This window comes from Eschscholzia californica, unplaced genomic scaffold, assembly GCF_041429995.1.
Source record: "Eschscholzia californica isolate CP2 unplaced genomic scaffold, dmEscCali1.0.p SCAF_6, whole genome shotgun sequence".
Classification (NCBI taxonomy): domain Eukaryota; kingdom Viridiplantae; phylum Streptophyta; class Magnoliopsida; order Ranunculales; family Papaveraceae; genus Eschscholzia; species Eschscholzia californica.
In genome coordinates, this window is record NW_028238483.1 from 35,484,443 (window position 1) to 35,510,874 (window position 26,432).

Genomic DNA, 26,432 nt, shown 5'->3' on the forward strand with positions numbered 1-26,432 from the left:
ATCTTCACCTCCTGCTACCACCATCACCATTTTTCTTTTGCCGCTGAGGGTTGTTGACTCTCGATTGAGAGTTTCGTCCACGAACCATCTCGTCATCAACCGAATCACTAGGTGATTCATGGCTTTGACCATGAAATTTTCGATGGAAATAAATTGTTCCTTTTTAGTATTTTCTTTCTTTAGTTAAATGGTTAGCCTAAATCCTCGTCAGAACCATACTTAATAAGCCCGCTCTAATTGTGGGGTACCAATGTATAATAGTTATTGACATTTGGAAGTTGGACTAGACCAAGTCAGACCGACACCCTAATAGTTATAGAATATGGTGTCTAACCGAAACTAGACTCGAAAATATTTGGTCGTGTACCACCTATTGGGACCGCTTCCACCTTTGCACAACCCTACAATTAAGCGTCAACCTTATAAAATAAGTAAAAGATTAATTTCATTTTGCCCTCCTAAAACTGACCAATTCAATAAAATAGCCCATTGGCAATGACTAATTTTCAAAAGTAATTATTGTCTAAACTTCTCTTGGGAACCGTGCCTCTCCCTCTCTCCTAGGTTTTCAAGAATAAAAAACAACCTTTAACTATCTAGGGATTCCGGTGAAGGGATCTCCCTTCACCGGATCAGATCTGTTATCCTTTTTCCTCTTCCTCTCCTATTGCTTTCGTTCCTCCCATCAACCACCATCAATGAAGATGAAAATCAACTACTCATAACCAATACAAGTCTTTATCTTCATATCCATAATAGAATCAACAATATCCCTTCATTCTTCTTTCATCTTTGAGAGAGAAAAGGGTTAACGGGATAGAGGGAGAAATACATGACATTATGGGTGAACATCAAAAGAAGAAGCCAATGACGAGCAGCAAGAACAAGGGAAGTCTAAGAAATCATTTCTTCTTCTAGACCTGCTTAGATATATGTAGATCTGATATACATCCTTACATATAGTAGTATTAGATGTTCATAATTATCTATCTTGATTTTCCTAGTCTGTTTCTTTTTGTTGTAATACCTAGTCTGTTGTTTTAATTCATCATCATCATTAGGTCTTGTTGTTTTAGATTTCAGGAACAAAGGTGTGCAATTTCGAATTTCATTAACGTGTTGGCGGTTTTTCTAGGGTGAAGGCGGTTTTCCGATGATGAAGGCGGTTTTCCGACGACAAAGGCGGTTTTCCGGCAACAAAGGTGGTTTTCCGGCGAATGTGACGGGAATGTAAATTAGTTTTCTTAAATTGTATTATCAGTTATTTTGGTGACCTTTAGGGTCTTTTCATCCGTGATCTTTAGGATCTTTTCATCTTTTTTCTATCTTTTTTCGTCAGAGTCTAGTCCCATTTTTGTCTTATTCATGAGGTACTTTGCATTTAAAGGTATGCAACTCTCATGAAGTTGGAAGAGAGAAATAACAATTACATCCATGTAAACAATGTGATTTTTATCACTTATGAATGGAAATCGATTCCCGTGGCTTCAAAAAAAAATTATTGTCTAAGAGCAACTTGGACGAAAAAGTGGTTTATAAAACTATTTTGGAAGATAATCATTTTTGGGGGGCCATTTTGCAAATTTGTCATCTATCAGTTATGAACATATTGGGTGATTTTCATGTATCTAAATCGTAATATACCATTCAACCGTCAATTTCTTGACTCTCTCTCTCTCTCTCTAGAATAAAAGACACAGCTAGAAGACCCGGAATCAGATCAATACTAGACTAGGGTTTCATACAATAATTTGTAATGGCATCAGTTGATTTATCGCATTCTATTAATCCCCCCACGAAGCTACTCGCAGCAATAGACATGGGAACGAATTCATTCAAAATGTTACTAGTTCGAGCACAACCTAATGGAAAATTCATCTCCATCGATCGATTCAAAGAACCTGTTGTTCTTGGCCGTGGTATGATTTCAAATTCCCCTTCAATCTCACCTGATTCTCAAATCCGAGCAATCTACGCTTTACAGAAATTTGCACAAATCTTAAAGAGACAACAGATTGATCATACCAAAATCATTGCTACTTCAGCTATTCGAGAGTCTCAAAATAAAGTTGAATTCTTGTCTAGGGTTAAAGAAGAAGTGGGTATTGATATTCAAGTATTGTCAGGTGAAGAAGAAGCTAGGTTTGTATATATGGGTGTTGTTCAATTTTTACCTGTTCATGATAAAACTGTTTTAGCAATTGATATAGGAGGTGGGTCTACTGAATTTGTAATTGGAAAACAAGGGAAAGTGATTTTTGCAACTTCATTGAAATTAGGGCATGTTACTTTAACTGATCAGTTTGTTAAAAATGGGGAAATTTTAAATATGCGTAATCATATTCGTTCAGTTTTTAATGAATCTAATCTTATTGAGAAGATTCATAAGGTTGGATTTGATATGGTTGTTGGTTCATCTGGTACTATTAGGTCAATTGAAAAAGCTGTCTTTTTAGGGTTTGGTCGTGATTTGGGGAATTCTGTTTTGTCATGTGGAGAACTTAGAAGAGAATGGAGATTTAATAGAGAGGAATTGAGTTTTGTTCTAGAGAAGTTGTGTCGTTCAAATGTTAGTGAAGACGAAGAAATTAGGAGAGTTGAGTTTTTCAAAAGGAGATCAGAGTTTATTATTGCAGGTGCAGTTCTATTGCTGGAGATATTTGAAGTTCTTAAAATTTCTGAGATGGAGGTTTCTGAATATGCTTTAGGAGAAGGAGTTATTGCAGAAACCCTAGCTAGTTGTTGTGAATATTACGAAATTAATGCAAATGCTCGGTGGCGATCTGTAACTAGACTAGCTACAAGATTCAACACGGGGAAGAAACTAAAATCGAGTACGCATTCAGCAGATTTTGCCAAGGTATCACACTTCAACTGGAAAATGTTGCGTAATTTGATTGAACTTGTTTTAGTTTATGTATTTGGCCTTTTTTTTTGTTGATAGAAGTCATTTGGTTGAACTGTTTTGACAATAATATGAACTATCGGAAGATTGGCTTAGTTGTATCGAATTCGTGCAGGAGTTATTTGAAGGTTTAAGAAAACGAGATGAGATTGCAGTCCCGTTGGACGAAAAAGATCTTGAACATCTTGCAGCTGCATGTTTGCTTCATAATATTGGATTATTTATTGGTAAAAAAGGTTATCATAAACATTCGTACAACATTATCAAGGTATATATGCATCTATATATGTTAGAACCACACTACTAAAAACTTAGGTTGTTTCTATGTCTATGTAACATGATATGCGTACGCCATTTACCGGTATGAGGTATTTGACACGTTGAGTGGAAAAGGCAAGTACAAAGTACAACTCTACATATTATTTACTTAAAGTTCTTACTTAATCAACACTTTTACATATATAAAGAATACGTTAAGTTAGGTTGCAATTTTGTGGTTTTAAAAGATTGTGTGCAACTTCACACAATATGCACATACAGAATCTCAAATAGTACTTAGTGAAGTTAATGAGGTTATCCATCACGAGTATCTGATTATTCAGCGACCAGGACGAGTGTCTGAGTATCTTAGTATCTTAGTATCCGACACATGTATCTGAGTAACCGATATAGTGAAAAGTAAAAAATAAAAAAGGTATCCATGTTACATTTGTTTAGTTCTGGTCCTGACTCCTGACCTTTTGATATTGAGATTCTTCCTTTTGTTGGACAGAATGGTGGTCATCTTAATGGTTATAGCGTTGAAGAGGTTGAGGTGTGTAATTTTCTCATAATTCTGCTCTTTATCTTCTGAATGGGTACTTCTGAAAATGCACATTTTAGTGCCGATTCATTTTTTTTGGTTATCATATGCAGCTAATAGCACTACTTGTAAGACATCATCGTAAGAAGATACTGAAATCGAACCATGATTCTCTTAGTGGCTTGTCAAAGGAGGTACAATATATTGTACTTATCTCATAATTGTTTGATATGGTCTAGTGATAAAACTCAAAAGTATAACATTTGTATACTTACTTGGTCTTCAGGGAAAAGAGAAATTCAGAATTCTTTGTGCGCTTTTACGATTAGCTGTTGCTGTACAACACTGTCAGTGTGTGGCTTTTCAAAGACTTGAAACTTCGAACTTGCAAGAAGGTTTCAGACTGGTATGCCCCAAATACTATTATCAGATACTCATATTATGACATGTCCAAAGCACTTTGTAGTTTGTGCATGAGATAGATCAATGTCTCTTAGCATTGTATAAGCCAAATTTTGTCGCGCTACTTAATACGTAGATTCACTGTGAATTTTAAACCAAAACAGAAATGCCCTTATTTTGAATGATTGAATTGTTGTCCTGTGATTTCTTGCGAAAATTCGAAGTCCAATATGGCTGGATTTTATCCTTTTACGTGCAAAACATACCAATTTGGAATCTAGTTCGACACAAATTGGTGTGAACAGTTATTACTTGTTTGAATGCAAATATTCATGTTAACTTACTATAAATTGGTGTGCATGTGAGCCCTAATCTGCAGCTTCTTCGTTGCAGTTGATAATCGCAATCTGTTATCTTATCATTTAATAATATATGTTCATTGATTAAGTGTACTTCACAGGTTTTTAGTGAAACAACTGATCAGCCTATACCTGTGGGTACTGTGCAACCAACTGTGGTAGACGTCGAGACAGAGCTAAAGGCAGAACTGGCTTACTTCAGAGAAGTAACGAAATTCTTTTTGCATTTGATTGTAATCCACCTCAAAATTGATGAACGAGAGCCATTATTCATATCTTTTGGTATGGTTTCAGGTGACCCAGATGAAAATATCAGCTGCAGTTTCCTGAAGCTCTTTGAAACCATCAGGAAGTACAGTTTTCATGTGAAACGACAAATTTCATTCACTTTGGATGGATCCCTCAGTTCAGAATAAGGTGCTTATAGTCATTATCAGTTTCTTGGATGATTTTTAAAATATTTTATACTCCGTTCTTAAACCTTATCAGAGCTATCTTAAACGGGTGTTCGGATTCTGGGGTTCATTTGCTTCATACTCATCGTCACTTCATACTGTCATGCTCTAGGAAAAACAGGAAGAAGATCTGTGATGGTCACTGTGAGTCTGTGACGGAAATGAACAGAAAATCCACGATTCAAAACCACGTAAATTGACAGAGAGAAGAAATGAAGATATGTTCACCATTTATATCCACCAACAAGTAAAGTTGATGAAAGATGGAGATTTGTTTTCTTCCATGATATACATATATATAGTAGCCATTGTTGAACATCTTGCGGAGGCGTAGAATGAAGTTCAAATATATATATATAAGGTATAAGTTCGTGAGTATTTTTTTTGCTTATATTTGATCTTTGTGATTCCTGAAGTGTAAGGGGCAAAGGGTTTGATTTAGATAAGGTCTATTCTTCATGTTATAAGATTGTGATCGATAGATATCCATGTATCTTCCAGTCTTTAAGTGAGAAATCCCTTCATAAATTCGGAGCCCAAGGAAGGAGAAAGGATGCTCGATCAACTATAGAAAGAGGAGGATATACTAGATCGCATAGTTTTGAATCATAGTTTGCAATTCCCTTGTGGTCCTCTAGCCAATCGTCCTCTATCATACACTCTCGGAAACTTTAACCAACTTTAAATAGAATTTTAAAAGTTAATATTTTAATTTTATTTTTACCTTCCATTTCAAAAGGTTTCACTCCATGTTTTGTATCTATTCTTTCGTCGGAAAAAGTGATGGCCGACAATCTTGAACTTTTAAGTTTTTCAGACTTCTTCTCTTTTCCCACTACCACCACCATCTCTTCATCTCTTTTTGCCTTCTCTCTCCCTCTCCCCTCTCTCATGGAACTTCATAGGATCTCGAAACTCATGGAGTTGCATGGAGTTTAACGAACCAACACCCCATGGAAACTCCATGAAGTTCCATCTTGAGAGAGGGATAAAGAAAGAAATAGATGAAGATGGTGAAGGAGATGGTGGTTGAGGGAGAGAGGAAGAAAGAATAAGAGGAAGAAGTAAAGAAGAGGGAGATTGAGATACATGTATAAATATACTTAAAGTTGAAAGTCGGTTGTTTGCCGATGACTTTTTCCAACGAGAGTATTGATGGTAGACATGGAGAAAATCCGTTTGAAATGATGAAAAGAAAGAAATAAAATTTTGAGTACTAAGCTTGACTAACGGAAACATGGTTGTAGGGGCCAAATTGAAAACTTGGACATATATGAGAGCACAAAATTTTGAGTTAGTTGCAAATTGAGGGCCAAATTGAAATTAACCAAAAAAATAAAAAAAAATCACTTTATACGCCATAGCCAATACTCAAAGCTCAAAGTCTATGAGGTTGACTGCTGGTTAGAGAGAGAAGAAGAGAGAGAGAGAGAGAGTACAGTAGAGAGAGAGATGTCTTCTTCGTCTTCGGTGTCTGTAATTAGAGAAGAACGAAGACCACTTCTAGATTCAAATGGAAAAGATGAAGAAGGGATTATACCTTTATTTTCATCACCAATTGAGCAACCAGATGTAGTTATTAAACCTAGCTCTCCAAATCAACGTCTCGTCTCTCTCGATGTTTTCCGAGGTCTTACTGTTGCGGTAACACCTTCATCTTCTTCACTATAATTACTTCTTCGAATTTTGATTTCAAGTTTATCCACTAGTATAATTTAGTCCGAAATTCCACCAGATATGCTTAATTTATGAGGTTTTGTTGTCTTTTCTTTCTAATTTGAACTGAATTGGGTCATTCTTTAACTACAATAGCTAATGATCCTAGTTGATGACGCCGGAGGTGCATTTCCATCTATAAATCATTCACCATGGTTTGGTGTTACACTTGCTGATTTTGTGATGCCATTTTTCCTCTTTGGTGTTGGTGTTTCTGTCAGCTTAGTATTCAAGGTAATAATAATACTAATTTCAGATTTCTCTTTTAAAAAAGTGTTTTGTTCTTTAATAGTTTCACTAATGATCTGTATAATAATATCATGTAGAAAACATCAAATAAAGGAAATGCAACTAAGAAGGTTATAATGAGAACAATTAAGCTCTTTCTTTTGGGTTTAGTTCTTCAAGGTTTGGCTCTTTTCACTTTTATTTAGTTTATAATTTCACCACCTACACCAAAAAATTGCTTCAATTTGGGCCTTTGGGGTGACCTTAGAGTTAGTTCTCTTGAAATATCAAGCGTAATGCCAACATTTATGTACTAGATTATGTAGCAATCGTATCCATCTTTCTGAGACTAAGCGAACTTTACAACATTATTTACTTGGAATAACGTGAATTTTGGTTGTGCATTTAACGGATTTAACTTCAACCGGGTATTGGAAACATTCACTTCAAAGAAACTAATGCAATGCCAGAACCCTTTTCATTCTATACTTGTAACTATTTAGAGAAGCTCTCTCTCAAGAACTTACATATTTCTTGCTACTTGGTTTAAGTTTCTTGATGTGGAGTTATATTACCATTCTTGGAAAACATTGGAAGCAGAAAGGGTCGATAGTATTTAGAAGATTTATTACTAGATTTAATTTCAAAGAGTTCAGAATATTTGAAGGAATATCTTTCATGTATAATATGTTGAAAATAGATGTTTGTACTATATAATAGGAGTAAGATCCTCCATTTGGGTCTAGGTCTAAGGCTAAAATTATAGAATCTTGAGATGAGGGGTATACGAGGAAGCTGGTGGTTAAGGAGACCATATTATGCGAGTTACTCTAAATTTCCTTTGTACTTATTGTGTTACTAAGACTGGGATTGACACTACAAAACTACAACTGCTTTTTGTGTACTTATAGGTGGTTACTTCCATGGACGCAATCATTTGACGTATGGGGTTGACATTGGTCATATTCGGTGGATGGGTGTACTACAGGTAGCCTTCTCAAATAAGTAGGCAAATTTTTTTTTTTTTTTTTTTAAATATTTCTCTTGGACAGCTTCGTTCATCACTAGAGTTATGGTCCTTTCCAATTTCTTGTGACTGAATACTTTATATGATTTTGCTAATTTTGTTTGTATTGACAGAGGATAGCTATTGGATACCTTTTATCTGCTATTTCAGAAATATGGCTTGTCAACAATGGTCCAGTGGATTCTGCAATTTCATTCATGAGGAAATACATCCTCCAGTGGTTAGTTTTTTGGTCTAGGACACCACTATTTCCTGCACATTCGAGTTATTTCTATTTAAAACTGTTTTTTTGTTGTAAATGCATTTATTCTCTCACTTGATCTTGAGTTCCCAATGATTTATCATGACTTTTAGTCAACACTTATATGTTGAAATTCTTTTCCCATCCTGTTTAGTGATAGTACTTAATAGTTATTTCCTGAGCGTGTATATGAGAAAGCCCTTTGTTAGTCCAGAAATCTTCAATGACCATAGGAAGTAATGTTTTTATTTACTATATTTTACGTTTAACCTTAGGAGGCTGTTAACTTTTTTTTGTATGTGCAAGAAGGATGTTCGCCATCATAATTTGCTCCTTATATGTTGGGTTGCTCTACGGACTCTATGTTCCTAACTGGGAGTTTGAAACTCAAAACAAGAATGCTATATCTTCACTGGTAAGTTACAAATTTAGCGCTCAAGTGGTGAGTTGGAATCTACAATTGCTTATTCTAGGAAACTTGGCAACTAAATCAGTTAGAGGTTATTGACTGTATTTGAGATAAATTTATTATATCTAAAACTTAGAGTCAACTTCCGGGGCCACTGAGTCTGCAATAAGTGGACTCAGACAAACAAACATTGACTATGATATAAAGCTCAGACTCTTCCCTAGAAATACAAATTGCAGTAATTGCCTCCCAAACCACCGTAAGTTAGATGTTTTGCTCGACCTCTTCTCCAGCTTTTGTGAAATAAAGTTCCCTGCACTATCTAAATCATAGGATTCCAATGATTTCTTCTCCTCAAACACCCCAATGTTCCTCTCTTTCACACCGCAGCTTTACCTTTGTTTCCAATCAATTCTACAAATTATAAACCATGGTTGTTGTTAGAACTTTGTAAGCCGTAACATGTAATTATGCTTTATTTTCTTATGTTTCTCACAAAAGCTTCTGTAATATTTTCATCATCTGCAAAATGGTTTTGTGAGTTTCCATGAATATGTGATTTTTTGCACCCTAACCAACATATTTTCCGTGAAAATCTTCGGTTTCCAAGAGAACAGAATTTGAAAGGAAACCAAAATATAAGACCTTTACTGCTAGTTATAGATTTTGCTCTCCAATGTATCAGTTTATAATGTATGCTTGTTTTAGCCTATATATCAGGTGTACTCTCTATACTGTTTATATCTCTCTTTTCTGTTAATAGGTGAACTGTAATGTGAAAAGCAGCCTTGAACCTGCTTGCAATGCCGTTGGGTTTGTTGATCGAGTTGTTCTCGGTATAAACCACCTTTATCAGCGCCCTGTGTATAGAAGGACAAAGGTTGAGTACTTCATGTTATTCTTTGGAGATGCACTTTGTTCCTTCCTACATGTAAAATATCGAGCTACCTTGTAGAATACGCAATAACATTTTACTTCTTTCTCTCCTTTGTTATGTTTGCAGGAATGCAGTGTCAACTCTCCAGATTATGGGCCTCTTCCGCCAAACTCACCTGGGTGGTGCCTTGCTCCATTTGACCCAGAGGGCATCTTGAGGTTAATTAAACACATTATTCCTTGATATCCCAGGCTCCGCTTGGTAACCATTGAACTTTTGCAAATATTTGCAGTTCTGCACCCTATTGTTGTCTTGATGTGCAATAATATGAACAATCTTAGTTTTAGCATATATCAACTTGACAAAATAGTATATGAAAATTCGTGACTTCGTCAAAAACTACAATTTCTCCTATTTTACCTTATTCCTGCGGGCTAACCAGAGAAAGGTTCATGAGGTAACTCTCGAAATAAACATCAGGAAGGCATAAATAAGGCGTTCATTATTTGCAAGCGGAGCCTCAATTTCAAGTGTTCTTACATTTTTGTATAGCAATTTGAACCCGCGTCACTTACTTGTTTATGTTTATCAATTTATAGTTCGCTGATGGCTGCAGTTACATGTTATTTTGGGTTGCATTACGGACACATAGTTGTGCATATTAAGGTATTATCTGCTCTCTCGGTTTAAAATCTGTAGTATAAATTTGCTGGAAATTTTCAGATGACTTGCGGTCATCGTAAAAAAAATGTGCAGTTCTTGTTTAGTTCTTTTTACATCTTCAAGTGTTTTTTTCTAATGCAGAATGACACAGAGAGGTTACTTCTCTGGTTTCTATCTTCTTTGTCTGTATTACTTGCTGGATGGATTATGACAATGCTAGGTAAAACAAATATGATGGAGGTTCATTTGGCTTATCATATATCTTAAGGACTTTTGCTCTTATTTTTGTCTCACTTCGTGTTTACTTCTGCTTCAGGTATGCCGGCGAGTAAACCATTGTACACGCTGAGCTACATGTGCATTACTACAGGAGCGTCAGGCTTTGTCTTGACCATAATTTACTACATAGTGAGTTTCAAACTTAATAGACGATAAAGATTTGGTGCTTTATGGAGATAAACCCAGTAACTTATTATGCTTTTCCTGGCGGGTAAAGAAATGAAATATGTCTGTTCTATCTAATGTCCAATGTTAAGGTGTCACTAGACTTTTCTACCTCTAGTTCCTATCGATCTTAGCATTTCTTCACGACTCTTACTAAGAAATAAAATTCTGTTTCCCTGGCCAGGTTGACGTCAAGCAGTTCAGGAAACCAACTTTATTATTTCAATGGATGGGAATGAATGCACTGATAGTTTATGCTTTAGCCGCTTGTGAACTATTTCCTGCAGCAATTCAAGGATTCTATTGGCGTTCGCCCGAAAACAACCTGGTATATTATCACCATCTTCTTTTTCTTCCTTCTACTCAGGGAACTTTATCTTCATAGTTCATACACTTGCTTTTCGTGTTCAAATACGCATTCTTAATCGTAAAATGTTACTCGAGCTGCAGGTGAACGGCACAGAATCATTACTGCAAATAGTGTTTAGATCTAAAAAGTGGGGTACCCTCGTATTTGTATTGCTCGAGATCGTATTTTGGTGTCTCGTTGCAGGATACCTCCACCTCAGATGCATATATGTGAAACTATAAACATCCTAACCGATAAATAGAAGGGGAAAAGAAGCACTGAATTTGTTTTCAGTTTGTAAAATCCAACTCTAAAAGTGTTCATAAACTTTTGTATATTCAATCGTTGTGTTATATAATTGTCTATAACCGATCCTTTTTTTTTTTTTGCATCGCTGGGCACTTTTGTTTTGCTTCTGCTTGCAGGTTTAGGATACAAATGATATGTTTGCCCTATCTTGGTAACACAAGGATAAAAATAAACAATTTTTTCACCGCGAATCAAACAATAGAAATATAAAAATATTTATCTAGAGTATCATTTTTTCTATTTCAGCAAAAAAAGAAAATATTGTCTATGAAATTTTATCTAATTATTTTTTCTTTGCCCATCTTACAAACTGAATGGAGAAAAGATTCAATCTTTATTCATTTTCCCTCCTTTGTATCCAAATGAACCCCTAAATTTTAGATGCTCTCCTGTTCAATTGTTTTGATGTCCCTTCTCACTTTAGAGAGAGAGAGAGAGAGAGAGAGAGAGAGAGATTAAAATCACCAATGACAACCCCCCTATAGTAAAAATACACCTAAGTTTTCCTTTTACCACCTCATTTTCTTATAGTTGTAATTCATGTATTCTCTTCAAATCAACCAACCATCTTAAACTAATTATTCTTAAAACCCTAACCTCAATATTCAATTCCCCTCTATAAATTTTCTCTCTCTAGTTTCTCTTTCTATCGAAATTCCATTCCACCAATTTAATCAAATTCTTTGGGTGGGTGGGTCGATCGAAATGGCCGATTTATGGGCAGGTTATCGGTCATTTGCAGGAAGATCAGGAGGAGGAGGAAGACAGAGGAAGGTTGAAATTACAAAAGGGAATGCTTTAAAAAGCTCGAATCAGCTCTACACAGTGAGTTCAACTCGTTCTTCATTGCCCGATTCTCCACCGTTTCAATTACCTCCTAGGTCGTCTGTTTCAAGTTATACACCACCGACTCCGGCCAAGAAATCTTCTTGGGGGTTAACCGGCCCAGAGATGAAGAGAAGAAAGAGAGTAGCAAAGTATAAATACTATGCTGTTGAAGGGAAAGTCAAGACTTCTTTCAAGAAAGGGTTTCGGTGGATTAAGAGGAAGTGCTCAGATTTCGTGCATGGAATTTAGAGAGAAAGAAAAAGAGATTGCATGGAAAAGGACATTTGGGGCTTCAATTATAAAAGGTTATTATTTTTCTTATATTTGCCCTAATTATAAGTATATAATGTATTAAAAATCAAGAGTACTTTTATACATTTGGTGATTATACTTGATTGATTTCATGTTTAATATTAGTAAAACTAAAGTGTAATAATTTTAAAATCTAAAATATTATATCTATAGGAAATACAGGTTGTGTTACCCAGTCCATGTACTCTAATGTTTTTCTTCAAAAGTCAAACGATAAATTAGAAGGCTATAACTTTTATTAATCTTAAGAATAATAGATTTTTTGACAATGATTTAAATTATAGAGGTTATCGTTAATGTAATTTTATTATCCTTGTGACTCCATAATAAATGTAGTGCAATTTTATTTCATAAAAAACCTATAATTTTAGTTAAGCGTAAAAGAACTAATTTAGCGAGAGCCCATAAAAACTCTAAAAAGCTCTAGGTGTCGACTGATTCTCAGTCGAGTTTCAATTTGTGATGTGACAAAATAAAGATCCTCTAAATTACATGTCTTAAGGTAGATATCTTCTATTTGATACAAATGTCTTTCCTAAATTTAGTCGGAAACCACAGTTTCGAACGAAGGTTTCCTCTTAGTTTAAATTTAAAATTTGGTGACCAGGCCGCTTAGGGATACACTACATGCCTTCGTCACCGAGTTTCAAATAAAGTGTCCCACTGGAAATGATTCTTGGATGAACACTTTGTCAATCCTATACTACTTTGCAACACTGTAAGTTTTAGAGATCGAGTCTCCCATTAGACATGTTGTGAGAAACCATCTCCAATGCGATACTCTATTTGGAACTCTAAAATGATCTGGAGGTGTCAATTTTAGAGATCCTTAGAATGCCACTCTAATCTTCTTGAGGACTTCTAAGTGCTTTAGTCAGCAAATTTTAAATTTAAACTAAAATAAAAAAAAAAAAAACACAGAAATTTTTTTTCAAATAAATTTAGAAGTGACATGTATAGCATATGGAGTTATTTTTAGAGATCCATACTGAAAATACAAAAACATTCCGAAGATCTCTATTTGGCTAAGTTTGAAAATAAAACTCTCTAACTAAGATTTTTGGAGTGTTTAGAGTTCTTTTAGGTCTCCAATTGAAGATGCTCTTACCTATGTATTACTTTTTACCAGAATTCTTTGGTGAATGTTGGTTTTAAGAATGATTGTCTATACTATTTAATATGCGAGTGGACAGGGACGGAACCAGAAATTTTGTTAGGGTGGGGCCGAACCATTCTAACAATGAACTTTTGAAAAATTTATATAAAAATAAATCATAGACACAAATATCAATTCTACTCCATTCAAAACTACCACTTAAAAAAGTATCATCCCATTCAAAATTATCACTGAAAAAATATTAATTAAGCCACAAAGATTAACAAAAATAAAATAAAATAATGAGATACTACTATACGTGCTAGTTTTTTCTTTGATGTATTAAAATGGAGTCGTTGCTCCTTCAAATCTCTGATAAATTTATCTTTTTTCGAATTACGAATCGAGAGACAGTCGATTTTAGATAATGAAAGGTTAAAGTTTAGATTACTTGAATTGATCTATCTTTACAATTGGAATCAATACAAATTAACAACAAAAAAACAATTGAAACTTGAAATAATGGCAACTTAAAATAATATTAAAATAACAGAAAGTTGGAATAACAACAATTGAAATTTCAAATACAGAAACTTAAACTCTTGGACAGTGGATTTTAGGGAGTAATATTAGGTCATTAGGTGGTAGGGGTTTAAATTGGTAGATAGAGATTTAAATTGGGGTTTAAGTTTTAGACTTAATTTGGGTTGGGATAGTTGGGTTAAGGCTTAAGAGGGGAGGGGCCAATAAAGTAAAAGATAGATTTATCATGGAGTTTGAATGTGGCAGTTGTGGGAAGGTTTATGGGTGAGGGGGGCCAGGGCCACTCCTGGCCCTCAAGTAGATACGTCCCTGCGAGTGGACATCTAGTTAGTAATAGTTCCCAATAAAATTTGATACTATATAAGGTGGGTCTGAATTAACAAGCACACCATGAAAACTAAAAAACAAAATGGAATGATTTTGTGATAAAGCGAGTTTGTTTGAGAACATCAATTTTAAACTCTGTGTTCGTTAAAACTATTTTGTGGCTTATCAACTAACCAAGTTTCGAATAATGTTACTAAAGCTTAGCCGCTTAAGAAGTGAATCATATCCCATTCCACCTTGTATTGATATACATATCCAAATAAGATAGGCTATTCACTATTGTTAACCCGATCATGAATGAAAAAACTAATACGCTAAGTTCTATATTTACCTACCTCAACAAAAAAAAAAAAAAATATTCTATATTTACCTTTTCAACAAAAAAAAAAAAAAAGTTCTATACCGTTGAGATCCCACTATCTCTTTCTACAAGACATTTCTCTCTCATTAATTGTGGAAAGCTTAGGATTCTCTGTCTTGTACAGTTGGGTTTTGCGAATAGAGAAATTAACGACAAATATTTCCTTGGTTGCTTTGCCAAACAACAAAAATTTTATTGCTTTTGTGCTGTTTTTTAATGAATAATAATAATATAGTGTTACAACTTCCCCACCCCACACAAAACTTGTAGGGTCTCTCACTGGCATGGGAATTGACATAATTGGCCTTTATAATATCACAAAATATTTTTTTGGGGAATGTAAGACTCCAATTGAACTTCTACTCATATATGTATTACCACTTAATTCATATAAATTGACTAAGAGCATCTCCAATGCAAAACTTAAAATAAATTCTATTTGGCTTATGTGTTAAGTCTCAATTGAGTTTCTTTTTCCTATGTGGTTAATTTGAGTATCTCTAATTCAAGTCCTTCTCCAATGCAACACTCTAAAAAACTCTAATAGATACACATGTCACACATACATTTAATAGGAAAAAGTGGTTGAGAAAGAAAAGTTTCCTATTGGTCCAAAAATTAAATTTGATGACTAGGACACTTAGGACTCTCAAAAGAGATCTCAAAAATAGAGTTTCTAGTTGAGACATCTTAAAACTTAATGCTTCCACATCATCTAAGATCTCAATTGAGTTTTGCATTGGAGATGTTTTTTCTCAAAAAAAACTCTAAAGTCCTAGGTGGCACTTAAGATTTTAAGATTGAGTCTTGCATTGGAGATGCTCTAAGTATGTTACAAAAGTGTGTATCCTCAACAAATTGTTGTCGCAAGCGAGTCTACTACTCTTGTGTTAAGTTTAGGGCGACTGTACAAAAATTACAAAAAAAAATATAACAAGTGACAAGTCTAAAAATTCAAGTTCAGTCAGACAAAAAAATGTGGTGTCCGCAAACTTTTGCGTCGGAGTCATTTTTCTTGTACATCACATAATATATGTCATATTTCTCGGATACAAATTAAACGTCTTTTTCTTCATTTGATATTTTGCACCATGCATAAATCTATGCGAAATACATTTCCAAATGTCTTTTCATTTCTCAAGTATTTCACACAATATATAAAGTTATGTACAATATATTTTGAAATATCATGTTCATAGTTTAATTTTTTGCGCTTGAATAGGCCACGTGCGAATGACACAACTTATGTGCACGGTCTACATACCAATATGTAGTACATGTAGTTTACATTTTTACACTTCGATATGTGATATCGGTAAAATTATTCATTATAATCATCACCAACTTCATCCAAACCTTGTATTCCAAACATCAGTAATATGAAGGTAAATAAAGGGCATGTTTGGAAATCAAAAAGCCAGCCGCCCGCGTACAACCCGTGTCTTCCAGAAGACAGAACCGACCCATGTTCTTCTCTCCAGCTTTACACACAAAATCACAAATCACGTCACCGCGTAATTTACCAAAACAAACCAAAACTTCACCACATATAAGTATAGCCCTTAGGTACCTTCTTCTTCATCACCAAAATAACAACCTAAACAAGAATCAATTTTTCGAAGATGGATTCAAAGGTAACAAGGAAGAAGAAGGTCTTAACTCGCCGAGCGTGGAATTTTCTCCGTTTAGCATTATTATGGGCAAGAAAAGGCGGTGTTTTCAAGAGAGGACTCATTACGGAACTTCGACTTTTTCCCGACTACATTAAGAGTTTATGTCATACTCAATCTCATAGATCTCTTAAGTATCAAGAACGAGAATTATCCTTCGATGAAACTCCTCTTTTTAGATTCAAAATGCATAAGCCTAACTCTATGAGATTTCACTTACCTAATCTTCCATGTATAAGACCAAGTACTATAGATTTCGATTGCGATTTAGATTATGGTTTCGACGGTAGAGATGAAGATTATGGTTATGAAGTTGAACGGAATGATGGGTTAAACATGGAAATAGTTGCATTCGAAGATAATGACGATAAAGGGATCGATAAAAAGGCAGAGGAGTTCATAACAAAGTTTCATGAACAAATGAAGTTACAAAGACAAGTTTCTTACTTACAATACAAGGAGATGCTAAATAGAAGCACAAATTGAAGTACTAGTACTAGAGTTAGTTTATGTTTTCTACTTTCATTCATTCATTCTTTTTGTAAGAGACGACGGCATTGTTGTAGTCTTGTAGATACAAATGCTTATTTATGAGTTTTAAAATAAATTCAAATCTAGTTTTGCAGATTTTGGGTCATCTAAGATTTATAACATTAATGTTTCTAGCTAGATTTATGTAACATGGGCATAGAATGGATAGCATTAGGGCTTCTTCTTCAGTAAGGCCATGAACCATGATCTAGTTTTTCTTTTAGTGTATCACGTCGCCGTTACCAAAACACCTAAAAAAAGAGATTCGGAATGAAGCGAAATGACACCAGGGATTTATATTAGTTTTAAAGAGAAACATGTCAAATAAGTCTTACTAAGAAAACTGTGATGTAGAGCAGCAAATGCAAGCAATCCTTCCTAACTTTCACTTTGGTGTATGCCTCTACCTGATCACTTGTTGTCAATATACGATCTTCAATCGGGCCATTATTACTGCCAAATATGGACATCATAACCAGCATTTGTGTTAAAATAAGGATCTTCCCTTAACAAAAAGTAAACAAGACTAGTCGAAAGCTGAAAGATAGACTACTATGTAGTGGGTTGAACCTCGATGACATTATTATCAAATCATGTAAAGAAATTTTTAGAATGGCGTTAAATTTAACAGATAAAATCATGTAATGGGATTATGGGAAACCTCATCATGTAAAGTCTTTTACTGTCCAAAGTTCCTGACCAATTCCTCCTAGCTATGAGGTGCTAGTAGACCACGAAGAACCTTTTATTCCTCCTGCAAGGCTCTGTCCAAAGCGATGGTACCAAGAAATGTGTTGTTCCTCACCTAAGAAGCATGTGGGAGACGAACAACAACTAGAAACCGCTGCTGATACCTCGTAAGCTGAGGAGACAAAAGGAGGAATTTGCCCGAGGAGGAAGGGGCGCGACTAATTAGGTAGTTGGTGAGGCAGTAGCTTACCAAGGCAATGAGGATCTAAAGAAAGTTCAACAAACAATATGAAATACAAAGAATGAGCTTATCCCTGGTTATTGGGGTGCCCAATTGTGCAAATAAATAGTCGTCGGACAATTGATAATACGATCTTCGAGTATGGCTACTCGGCCAAGAGACATGTTACTGCACTACCTAGATATGCATCGGTACATGGGAGCTCATAGAGTTAGGTTTATGCATTTTCAATGTTGCAGAAGTAATTGCAAGGTTAACAAAGTAAATGTTGCAGGATCGTGAGGGAATTCAAACAGAGTACCAATATTTCACTATAAGTTAAGACCAAAACAAGTAAAGCATAATTTAAATTGTAAGCTAAACGAGTCTATCGACCCGTTTAGCTTGAGGTGGGCGTTTACGCGTAGTAGTCATATCAACTTTTCTTTTTTGCAGGTAATCATATCAACCGTCGGATGACCAAGAGTTGGACCAACAGTGAGCCATTAGATGCTGATAATTTGCACAACAAGATATTCTATACTCTTCATGTTCCATGTATTTTGAATATAGGAGTAATAAAATTTAGGATTCTTATAAGACAGATTATATGTTGTGTCTTGAATATGGGTCTACCGTCTATGTCTAATTCGGTTTGCGACCCACGCTTACTGTTTAGCAAAGTTGATCTCCGAGGCAGGTTAAGTACTAAAATGTGATTAATATGTCAGGATGATTCATTAACACTAATCCAACAAAATTTTCCATTTAAGATATGGTTAATTCTAATTTGACGCCCAATTGTGACGAACTAGGTTCTAATTTGACAACAACACTATATTTATGGCAGACCAAGATCACATGCTCACGGGACTCCACTAACTAGTCACTCCCCCAGTCATCAAACGTACTTTTTTTTTTTTTTGTTAATAGTCATCACTCATCAAACGTACTTTTTTTTTTTTGTTGAACTAATCATCAAACGTACTTGATTTTTTTTTTTTAGCTCCGGGATCGTTTCCGTAGCCGAGTTGTTCGAGTTAATGTCTGAGAGGAAATTTTTATCACAAACCAAAATTGTATGGCCCTTTTTCAGCAAAAAAGTTATGTGGCCCTCTCATTGTCTTTCCCAGTGTCATTCTATTTCCTTGAAGGTCTTACTAGGGGTGGATATTCGCCGGACGACATGCTACCCGGCCCATTCACCCGACTCCAGGTTAGACCGTTGGATCTCATACTGCATAGTTGGTCAAAGCCTTTGACTCTGTGAGGTTTGTTTGTGTTTGTGTTTGTGTTAGTGTTTGTGATTTGATTCAAAAAGTTCCGTTGTAGTTAGATATGAAGGGCGAAGGGTGTCACTGATTTTTTTGTTTGTTTCGAAGGGTTCATAGTGGGTTTTTCAATCTTCACCTGGTTTCTTGTTCTTTATTAGTAGTTTCTTTGCTTCTTTTTTATCACTGTTCTTCAATGATAGATAAATTCTTTTAATTTTATTTGATTACAAATGTTTTTTCAAACTTGTGTAATTGTAACTTTTGTTGATCCATAGGAATTGAGTATATTCCTCTCTTAATTATGAAATTTAAGAAGTGAGGGCAAACTGGAACGGTACCCAAATAGAATTGACGCCTTCACACGGACCCTGAGCAGTAGTAGACTCTTAGATATTGTCTGCACCGGTTGCCCCTACGAGTACCATCCTAATAGTTTCACTCTTAGAGTGTTTGCATCCCGACTCAACGATATTACTACCCAACCTGACCAGATTCCCACCCATAGGTCTGATTCCATCGGAATCTGCCACCTCCTTAAAGTTGGACCATGTAGCCCGACATCCTTGTCCGCAAATAAATTCCTATCTAATCGAACGGCCCATTTACTTTGTATCATGTGACTAATCTATTAAACCAAACAAAAACAGCTGGATCAAGTACATTCGGGTAAATTGGATGTATAGTTGTGGTGTGAATAGTAGTGTTAAATTTGAAATGTGTGACTCACTCCGATCCACCAAACTCAACTCACGATTCGTGAACTCAATACTGAAAAGAGACGTTATGGAATTTATTTTTTTAAATTTATAATCGAATTTCTCTGCACAAATTTCAAATTATTATTTTAATTTTAAATGGCTCCAATTGTCTCTCCCTTCTGTCTTCATTTAATGCTTCAACTTTTCGTCTTCAAAATCTCTTCAACTTTCTCTCTCTAAAAAAAACCCACCTAATCTCTTCATCTCTCTCTGTAACGTCTTTCTCCTCACCCCTCTCTCTCTCTCTCTCTCTCTCTCTCTCTCTCTCTATCTAACTTAGGGGACATTTCTAATCCTTTTCCAAAATCAACAAAACCCTCATCTCCTGATTGGTCGAAGTTGCCAGCTGGATTCGCGTAAGTTCTCCTTCTTTAGATCTCCTTTTAGGGTTTTTACTAATCATGCTTCTGTTTGGATGATTGATCTGGGTGATTTTATACGATATCAAATCTGGGTTGATTCAAAGACCACATTTTTATTTTCTGATTTTCAAGTTTTTGATGTATGTAGTTATTTTACTGAATGAAGTAATGAATTGGGGGTTTAGATTATCTGAGTGGGAAGAACAGTATTCTCTGATTGATTGATCATACACTTATCCTTTGATTTTAATTGATTAGAAGTTTGAATTGAATTTAAACAATTTTCCCTAGTTTTTTTCCCTATATAGTGTTGAAACTTCTTGTTGGTTGAAACTAGTAAAAGTTATACCTACTATATTCAAATGTATAAGTATAAAGGAAACGTGTTGATTGAGTAAATGAACTTCCTTTTTGGTCTATATAAAAAGGTAGATGGATTTGGGAAGCTGGACTCCTAGTGATGAATGTGGATTGATCTTGATTACTATGTGATAAATGGGGAATGAAAAACAAGGTTCTAAGGGCGGGGGACGGTATGTTGGTGGGTTTCTTCAGCTATTTGATTGGCATGGGAAATCACGGAAGAAGTTGTTCTCGAACAAGTCCGAAACGTCAGGTACGATTATCTTTCCTGTATCGAGTTTATCGAAATGCATTTACATTTCTAATAGATAAATCGTGCAATTGAAATTGGAATCATTTTATCATGTATATAAAGAAATTGGGCATTTAAGAGTTTATATAATGTACTTGTTCATCTGAGTCATTCTGTTCATGTGTAGAAGTGTGATATAGCCGATAAGTTAATGACTAAAGAGGTCCTAGATAGTGTATTCTTATGAAATTTCCCTTTATCCAATGTGAAGCTATTCCCACAATCAGGAGATGTATTGTTATCTTCAAGGATTTATAGTGGTAATACACATTTCTTAAAACAGCATCACCCTTGAAATTGTTTAACCTCGTAAGCGAAGACCAAATCCCTCCATGAAGATGCACTTGTAAGATTGGTTCTGAGAGCCATGATCCATAACCCATTTTTGTGGCATTTATGCAGATGGTTCTGAACAAGAGAGGAGAAGCGGAGGGAGTTCACCAGTGACACGGCTTCATCATGTATGTATTTATGTGTTATTGTTTGTTGTACTTATTGATCTGATTTTGTAATTAAACTTTTCTTTGCACTTTCCATGTGTAGATTGATGACCATCAATACGGAAGATCATTTATTAAAGAACGGAATGATTATAGTTGTGCTTCTTCTGTGACTGATGATGAAGGAAATGGAGTTAGGGCCCCTGGGGTAGTAGCCAGGCTTATGGGATTGGATTGCTTGCCGATATCTGACACCGCGGAGCCCTGTTCTACACCTTTCGACCTTAGATCTCTTCGAGATGAACATTATCATATTACCCCTGAAATCTCCTACCGTAATCAAATAATGCATTCGGACTACCAGCGTACTGACTTCGACGGTTTGTCTGAGAAACCATTTGAAACTAGGCCGCAGAAGAAGCTGAACAGGTCCATGGAGAGATTCCAAACCGAGACACTGCCTCCAAAATCAGCAAAACCTATCTCAATTACCCACCATAAACTTTTGTCTCCTATTAAGAATCATCGGTTCATCCCAAGCAAGGATGCTGCCTTAATAATGGAGGAAGCAGCTAAGATTATTGAGAGAGGACCTCAGGTAAGTAACAGGGGTAAAATGCTAGCTGTTGGGTCTTCTTCAGTTCCTTTAAAGATTAGGGACTTAAAGGAGAAAATGGAAGCTAGTCAGAGGCCAGTCAAGCTTCCTGAAGCATCTCAAAGGGCTTCTGATGCCACTTCTTTCAAGTATCTAAAAGGACAGTCTTTGGATAAGAGCTGGAATGGATTAGAAGATGCACCGAAGTTAAGGAAGTCCCCACATTCAGATGTTGGTAATCCAGTTCATTCCACGGGTAAAGGAAAATCAGTCTCATTAGCTATTCAAGCAAAGGTCAATGTTCAGAAAAGAGAGGGATTAAGCGCACCAAGCTGTAGGAGTTTCGTTAGCCAGAAGGAAACTCACGAGTTTAAGTCAACCAAGACATTCAAGAGCCAAACAACTACCCAAAAGAGTATGCAGCATAAACCCTCTACAAGTAGGACTTCTGGCGCACTCAGGCTGAATAATCAGAAGCAAAATTGCCAAGCAAACAGACAAAAAACGCTTTCAAAGCCTGCAGTGCCTAAGCAGCAAAGTAGAAAATCCCTGACTTCAGATGCTTCTTTTGGCCGAAACAAATCAACAAGCAAGGTCTCAGGGGCTTCAAATGTTGGATTCAGGAGGACAAACTTAGAGACCGAAGATTTTGAAAGAGAAGTTTCAATATCGAAAATGAATGGCTTCCCTAGAAAGAAACGATCCATAGAGAGGGATTTCCACGCCGATAACAGTTTTTTTAGTGATACTATATTGGGCGGTAAAGATGAGATAACTAAACGATCCACTGTTGTAATAAATGGGCAGCCAAAGTCGGGAGATGATAACCGAGGGAAAGCAATGGATGTTGTTTCCTTTACATTTACGTCTCCTTTAAAGAAACAATTTCCTACATCTCATTCTTCTGCTCAAGTGGTAGAGAAAACTACAAGTTTCATTGTAGATACGACCTCGGAGAAAAGTACTGCTACTACAAGAAATACAAGTTCGGCTTTTTCTGGATCAAATATGATTGGTGGAGATGCCCTGAGTATTCTTTTGGAACAGAAAATTAGGGAACTGACATATGGAATTGAATCTTCATCCCACAATTCAACCAACTTGAAGAGTGGCACTACTTCTGAATCCTGTGTGCAGGATTTGACGTCTGATTTGAGTTCAACTAGCACTATATCAAGGGAAGACTTTAATAAATCCCAAGATTCCCAAGTTGGTTTACTTTCAGATGAAATGGATAGCTTATGTGAATCAAGTTTCTCTTCGGCCGATAGTCACAAGTCTCAGGTAGTTATCATTTCATTATGTTTATGAGATTGTTTCCATATATGTTCACCAGTTTTCTTATACTTTTAGCCAACTTTAGTGTATGTGTTATGCGAAAGTTGTGGTTATCGTAATGATTTACTCAAACAATACATGATCTATCTCAGGGTGCTGAAGACTTGGACAAGTATAACAGAAAGAATGGAGAAACCAGAACAGATCTTGATTCTCAAGATAGCACAACATCGGTTCTTGAATCTTCTTCCTCAACTGAAAGTTGCATCTCTTTTGATAGTGGAGATAGTTATTCTATGAATGGTAAAGAAAAAAAATTCAACCTTTCATACTGTAATTCATTTCGTTATCCTAGTTGATCTATTCAAAATGACCCAAACTTTGTGTCCTCTTTCAAGGTGGCAAGCGGTGTTCGTCTGTTGAAGCTCAACAAATGGTTAATTCGAATTATTGGAAGAAGTTACCATCAACGGAAGCTGATACAGAGTTATCTGATTCAGCATCCTTTCCATCTAACATGAAATTCGGCATTACAGACTACACAAGATCAGAAGACTGGGAGCTTGATTATGTCAAGGAAATACTATCCAGTGCAGAGTTAATGTTTAAAGATTTCACATTGGGTAGAGCCCGAGAAATCATAAACCCTCGTCTCTTTGATCAATTGGAAAACCGAAAGAATGGGTCAAGACATTTTGCAGAAGAGGAAAACAGGAACAGACTAAGAAGGAAATCGTTGTTCGATTGTGTGGGTGAATGCTTGGATTTGAGATGCAGACGATATATTGGTGGAGGAAGTACAATATGGGCAAAAGGGTTGGCAATGGTGAGAAGGAAAGATTGGTTAGCAAATGAAGTATACAAGGAGATAACAGGGTGGAGAAGTATGGAAACTTGGATGTTAGATGAAGTAGTGGATAAAGATATGAGTAGTCAGCATGGGAAATGGCTTGAATTTGAAACTGAAGAATTTGAAGTAGGATTAGATATTGAGAAAAGGATATTGAGTTCATTGGTTGATGAAATTGTTCTTGATGTATTGTTTTAGTTTTGACCTTTGTAACTTATGAGGCTTTTGTAATTTTTAACCTATGTCAAGGGCTTCTAATTCTCTATCTTAATCTTGCTTGGTTAGTTTGATGTTGAGAAGAACATAATGACTTAGCCGTGGAGATAACCTAGATATTACATCTTGGTTTGTAGAGAGTATCTTTTTTTTAATAAATCCACCAGAGAAGTTTTGTGAAGAGGCTTGAACCTCTTTGTTATGGTTGAGTAAACCGAGAGAGATGAACGAGAGGGAGAGGGAGAAACCGAAAGCTTTGAACAATATAAAGATTACAGATTAATGCTTTCTGTTATATATCAACAAGTGTTACATGGGTTGCCTATTTATAATAGTACATGAGTTTGATAAATACAAAACTAACTAATGCTTATCTAATAGATACAAGATCTCCTAATATATTGAAATACAATCGGATCCACTCGGTCCATGTGGTATGACCGAGTGGAGTGGGACCGTGTCCTCTAACACTCCCCCTCAACTTAGAGCGGGGATGGAAATAACGCCTAACTTGCCAATGATGTTCTTGAACGGCTCTGCTCCAAGGGGCTTTGTAAAAATGTCCGCTAACTGATTGTCTGTAGAAGTGAAGCGTGTGGCAATGACGTTGTCTTTGATCTTCTCACGGACGATATGGCAATCGATCTCTATGTGTTTTGTACGTTCGTGGAAGACAGGATTTTCGGCGATGTGAAGCGCTGCCCGATTGTCACAGTATACTGTCATCGGGTTCTTGTGATCTATACCAAAATCGAGTAGAAGGTATTTGAGCCACTGAAGCTCACATGTAAGAATAGCAAGAGCCCGATATTCTGCCTCTGCTGATGACTTAGCAACTGTAGGTTGCTTTTTTGATTTCCAGGATAGTGGGCTTGAACCCAACATTGTGAAATATCCGGTTGTAGACCGACGAGTGGAGGGGCATCCAGCCCAGTCTGAGTCACAGTAACCTGTGATTTCGAGTGAGCTGTGTGCTGAAAGAAAAATTCCCTTATCTAGGGATCCTTTTAGATATCGAAGGACTCGATGTGTTGCTTCTAAGTGAAGCGAACTGGGTGTTTGCATAAACTGACTTAGATTGTTTACTGCAAATGTGATATCTGGTCGTGTGACAGTTAAGTAAAGGAGACGACCGATGAGACGACGGTAGACAGATGGGTCAGCCAAAGGCTCTCCATCAGATGGACTTAGGCGGAGTTTTTGCTCCATTGGGAAGTCAGAGGGGCGAGAAGCTGTGAGGCCCGAGTCTTTGAGAATGTCAAGAGCGTACTTGCGTTGACATAAAAATATTCCTTGTTTAGAACGGGAGACTTCTATGCCAAGAAAATATTGTAGGCGGCCTAGGTCTTTGAGAGAAAAAGTGTTGTCGAGGAATATTTTCAGTTTGGAAATTGCAATCTCATTGTTACCTGTGATGGCAATGTCGTCAACGTATACTAGGACGAAAATTTGAGTAGACCGTGAATTGTAAGTGAAGAGGGAGTAATCACTTTTAGATTGAGTGAAGCCTTTAGTGAGAAGGACAGATGAGAATTTTGAAAACCATTGTCGAGATGCCTGTTTAAGGCCATATAAGGATTTTTGGAGACGACAGACTTTTGACTTCCCCTCAGGTGAAAAACCGGGTGGAAGTTTCATATATACTTCCTCCTTCAGGTCGCCTTGAAGGAAGGCGTTATTTACGTCAAGTTGATGAAGTGGCCAGTCCTTAATGGCCGCAATGGAAAGGAGAACTCTTACGGTGATCAATTTGGCTACCGGAGCGAATGTATCGGTGTAATCCAATCCCTCAATTTGAGTGTAGCCTTTAGCTACTAGTCGAGCTTTGTAACGCTCAACCGACCCGTCAGATTTAAATTTCACTTTATATACCCATTTGCATCCAATTGGGCGTTTTCCCGGTGGGAGTGGAGTAATAGACCAAGGGTGTGTTTGATTCCAAGTTAGGGAAAGGAAAAAAATAAGAGAAAATGTTTCTCGGAGAAACATTTTCTTCTAGAATTTGATTCCTTGAAACATTTTCTAAATTTTCTACTGTTTGGGTCACCGAAGAAAATAAAGTTATTTTTCTCATATTGTTAGTTTCCGTTGTTTGTCTGGCATATAGAAAAATATTTATTTACTAAATTATTTTTCCATAAAAATATTGTTGGTAACATAATACTTCATTAAACTAAAAAGACATTTTTCTTAAAAGCTTAAAAATGACTCAAATACTTGTCCTACATTATCTTAATTAA

The 26,432-nt window shown here is 36.0% G+C and overlaps 5 protein-coding genes across 8 annotated transcripts; all 5 read left to right on the top strand.

Annotated features, from left to right (window-relative positions):
* The first annotated feature begins 536 nt into the window (after window positions 1-536).
* LOC147534106 (Ppx-GppA phosphatase) lies at window positions 537-5,451 on the top strand. Of its 3 annotated transcripts, XR_015227443.1 has the most exons (9): window positions 537-974; window positions 1,136-2,860; window positions 3,021-3,173; window positions 3,678-3,719; window positions 3,821-3,901; window positions 3,994-4,113; window positions 4,570-4,674; window positions 4,763-4,885; window positions 5,036-5,451. XR_015227443.1 is itself a non-coding variant. In XM_086646990.1 (7 exons), exons 1-7 carry the CDS (start codon window positions 1,757-1,759, stop codon window positions 4,796-4,798), a joined length of 1,641 nt encoding a protein of 546 aa, XP_086503116.1. In that variant the 5' UTR covers window positions 1,062-1,756; the 3' UTR covers window positions 4,799-4,886. The 3 variants fall into 3 exon arrangements, 1 of the variants encoding a protein (XP_086503116.1); XR_015227444.1 differs by lacking the exon at window positions 537-974 and having other exon boundaries at window positions 1,062-2,860; window positions 5,045-5,451; XM_086646990.1 differs by lacking the exons at window positions 537-974; window positions 5,036-5,451 and having other exon boundaries at window positions 1,062-2,860; window positions 4,763-4,886.
* Window positions 5,452-5,921: 470 nt separating this feature from the next.
* Window positions 5,922-11,260, top strand: LOC147534107 (uncharacterized). The gene is made up of 13 exons (XM_086646991.1): window positions 5,922-6,567; window positions 6,736-6,873; window positions 6,966-7,047; window positions 7,779-7,855; window positions 8,008-8,114; window positions 8,445-8,550; window positions 9,308-9,424; window positions 9,548-9,639; window positions 10,021-10,087; window positions 10,226-10,304; window positions 10,401-10,492; window positions 10,713-10,856; window positions 10,979-11,260. Exons 1-13 carry the CDS (start codon window positions 6,376-6,378, stop codon window positions 11,117-11,119), a joined length of 1,434 nt encoding a protein of 477 aa, XP_086503117.1. The 5' UTR covers window positions 5,922-6,375; the 3' UTR covers window positions 11,120-11,260.
* A 631-nt stretch (window positions 11,261-11,891) lies between these two features.
* Window positions 11,892-12,263, top strand: LOC147534108 (uncharacterized). Its single transcript, XM_086650097.1, has one exon. It carries the CDS (start codon window positions 11,892-11,894, stop codon window positions 12,261-12,263), a length of 372 nt encoding a protein of 123 aa, XP_086506223.1.
* A 3,983-nt stretch (window positions 12,264-16,246) lies between these two features.
* LOC147534109 (uncharacterized) lies at window positions 16,247-16,948 on the top strand. The gene has a single exon (XM_086648309.1). The coding sequence runs from the start codon at window positions 16,276-16,278 to the stop codon at window positions 16,807-16,809; it is 534 nt and encodes a 177-aa protein (XP_086504435.1). The 5' UTR covers window positions 16,247-16,275; the 3' UTR covers window positions 16,810-16,948.
* Window positions 16,949-18,801: 1,853 nt separating this feature from the next.
* On the top strand, window positions 18,802-24,241 carry LOC147534110 (uncharacterized). 2 transcript variants are annotated; one of them, XM_086645272.1, is made up of 6 exons: window positions 18,802-20,152; window positions 20,591-20,774; window positions 21,216-21,274; window positions 21,357-23,132; window positions 23,279-23,429; window positions 23,525-24,241. In XM_086645272.1, exons 2-6 carry the CDS (start codon window positions 20,654-20,656, stop codon window positions 24,172-24,174), a joined length of 2,757 nt encoding a protein of 918 aa, XP_086501398.1. In that variant the 5' UTR covers window positions 18,802-20,152; window positions 20,591-20,653; the 3' UTR covers window positions 24,175-24,241. The 2 variants fall into 2 exon arrangements, with proteins under 2 accessions (XP_086501398.1, XP_086501396.1); XM_086645270.1 differs by having other exon boundaries at window positions 19,033-20,152; window positions 20,587-20,774.
* The last annotated feature ends 2,191 nt before the right edge of the window (window positions 24,242-26,432 follow it).

Bases quoted from the DNA above. Each gene is read 5' to 3' on its own strand.
- LOC147534106 (XM_086646990.1), top strand. From the start codon at position 1,757: ATGGCATCAGTTGATTTATCGCATTCTATTAATCCCCCCACGAAGCTA. The intron at 3,174-3,677 runs GTATATATGCAT...TTTGTTGGACAG, and splicing joins ATTCGTACAACATTATCAAG to AATGGTGGTCATCTTAATGG. The intron at 3,902-3,993 runs GTACAATATATT...CTTGGTCTTCAG, and splicing joins TTAGTGGCTTGTCAAAGGAG to GGAAAAGAGAAATTCAGAAT.
- LOC147534107 (XM_086646991.1), top strand. From the start codon at position 6,376: ATGTCTTCTTCGTCTTCGGTGTCTGTAATTAGAGAAGAACGAAGACCA. The intron at 6,874-6,965 runs GTAATAATAATA...AATATCATGTAG, and splicing joins CTGTCAGCTTAGTATTCAAG to AAAACATCAAATAAAGGAAA. The intron at 9,640-10,020 runs GTTAATTAAACA...ATCAATTTATAG, and splicing joins GACCCAGAGGGCATCTTGAG to TTCGCTGATGGCTGCAGTTA.
- LOC147534108 (XM_086650097.1), top strand. From the start codon at position 11,892: ATGGCCGATTTATGGGCAGGTTATCGGTCATTTGCAGGAAGATCAGGA.
- LOC147534109 (XM_086648309.1), top strand. From the start codon at position 16,276: ATGGATTCAAAGGTAACAAGGAAGAAGAAGGTCTTAACTCGCCGAGCG.
- LOC147534110 (XM_086645272.1), top strand. From the start codon at position 20,654: ATGGGGAATGAAAAACAAGGTTCTAAGGGCGGGGGACGGTATGTTGGT. The intron at 20,775-21,215 runs GTACGATTATCT...GCATTTATGCAG, and splicing joins GAACAAGTCCGAAACGTCAG to ATGGTTCTGAACAAGAGAGG. The intron at 23,430-23,524 runs GTAAAGAAAAAA...TCCTCTTTCAAG, and splicing joins AGATAGTTATTCTATGAATG to GTGGCAAGCGGTGTTCGTCT.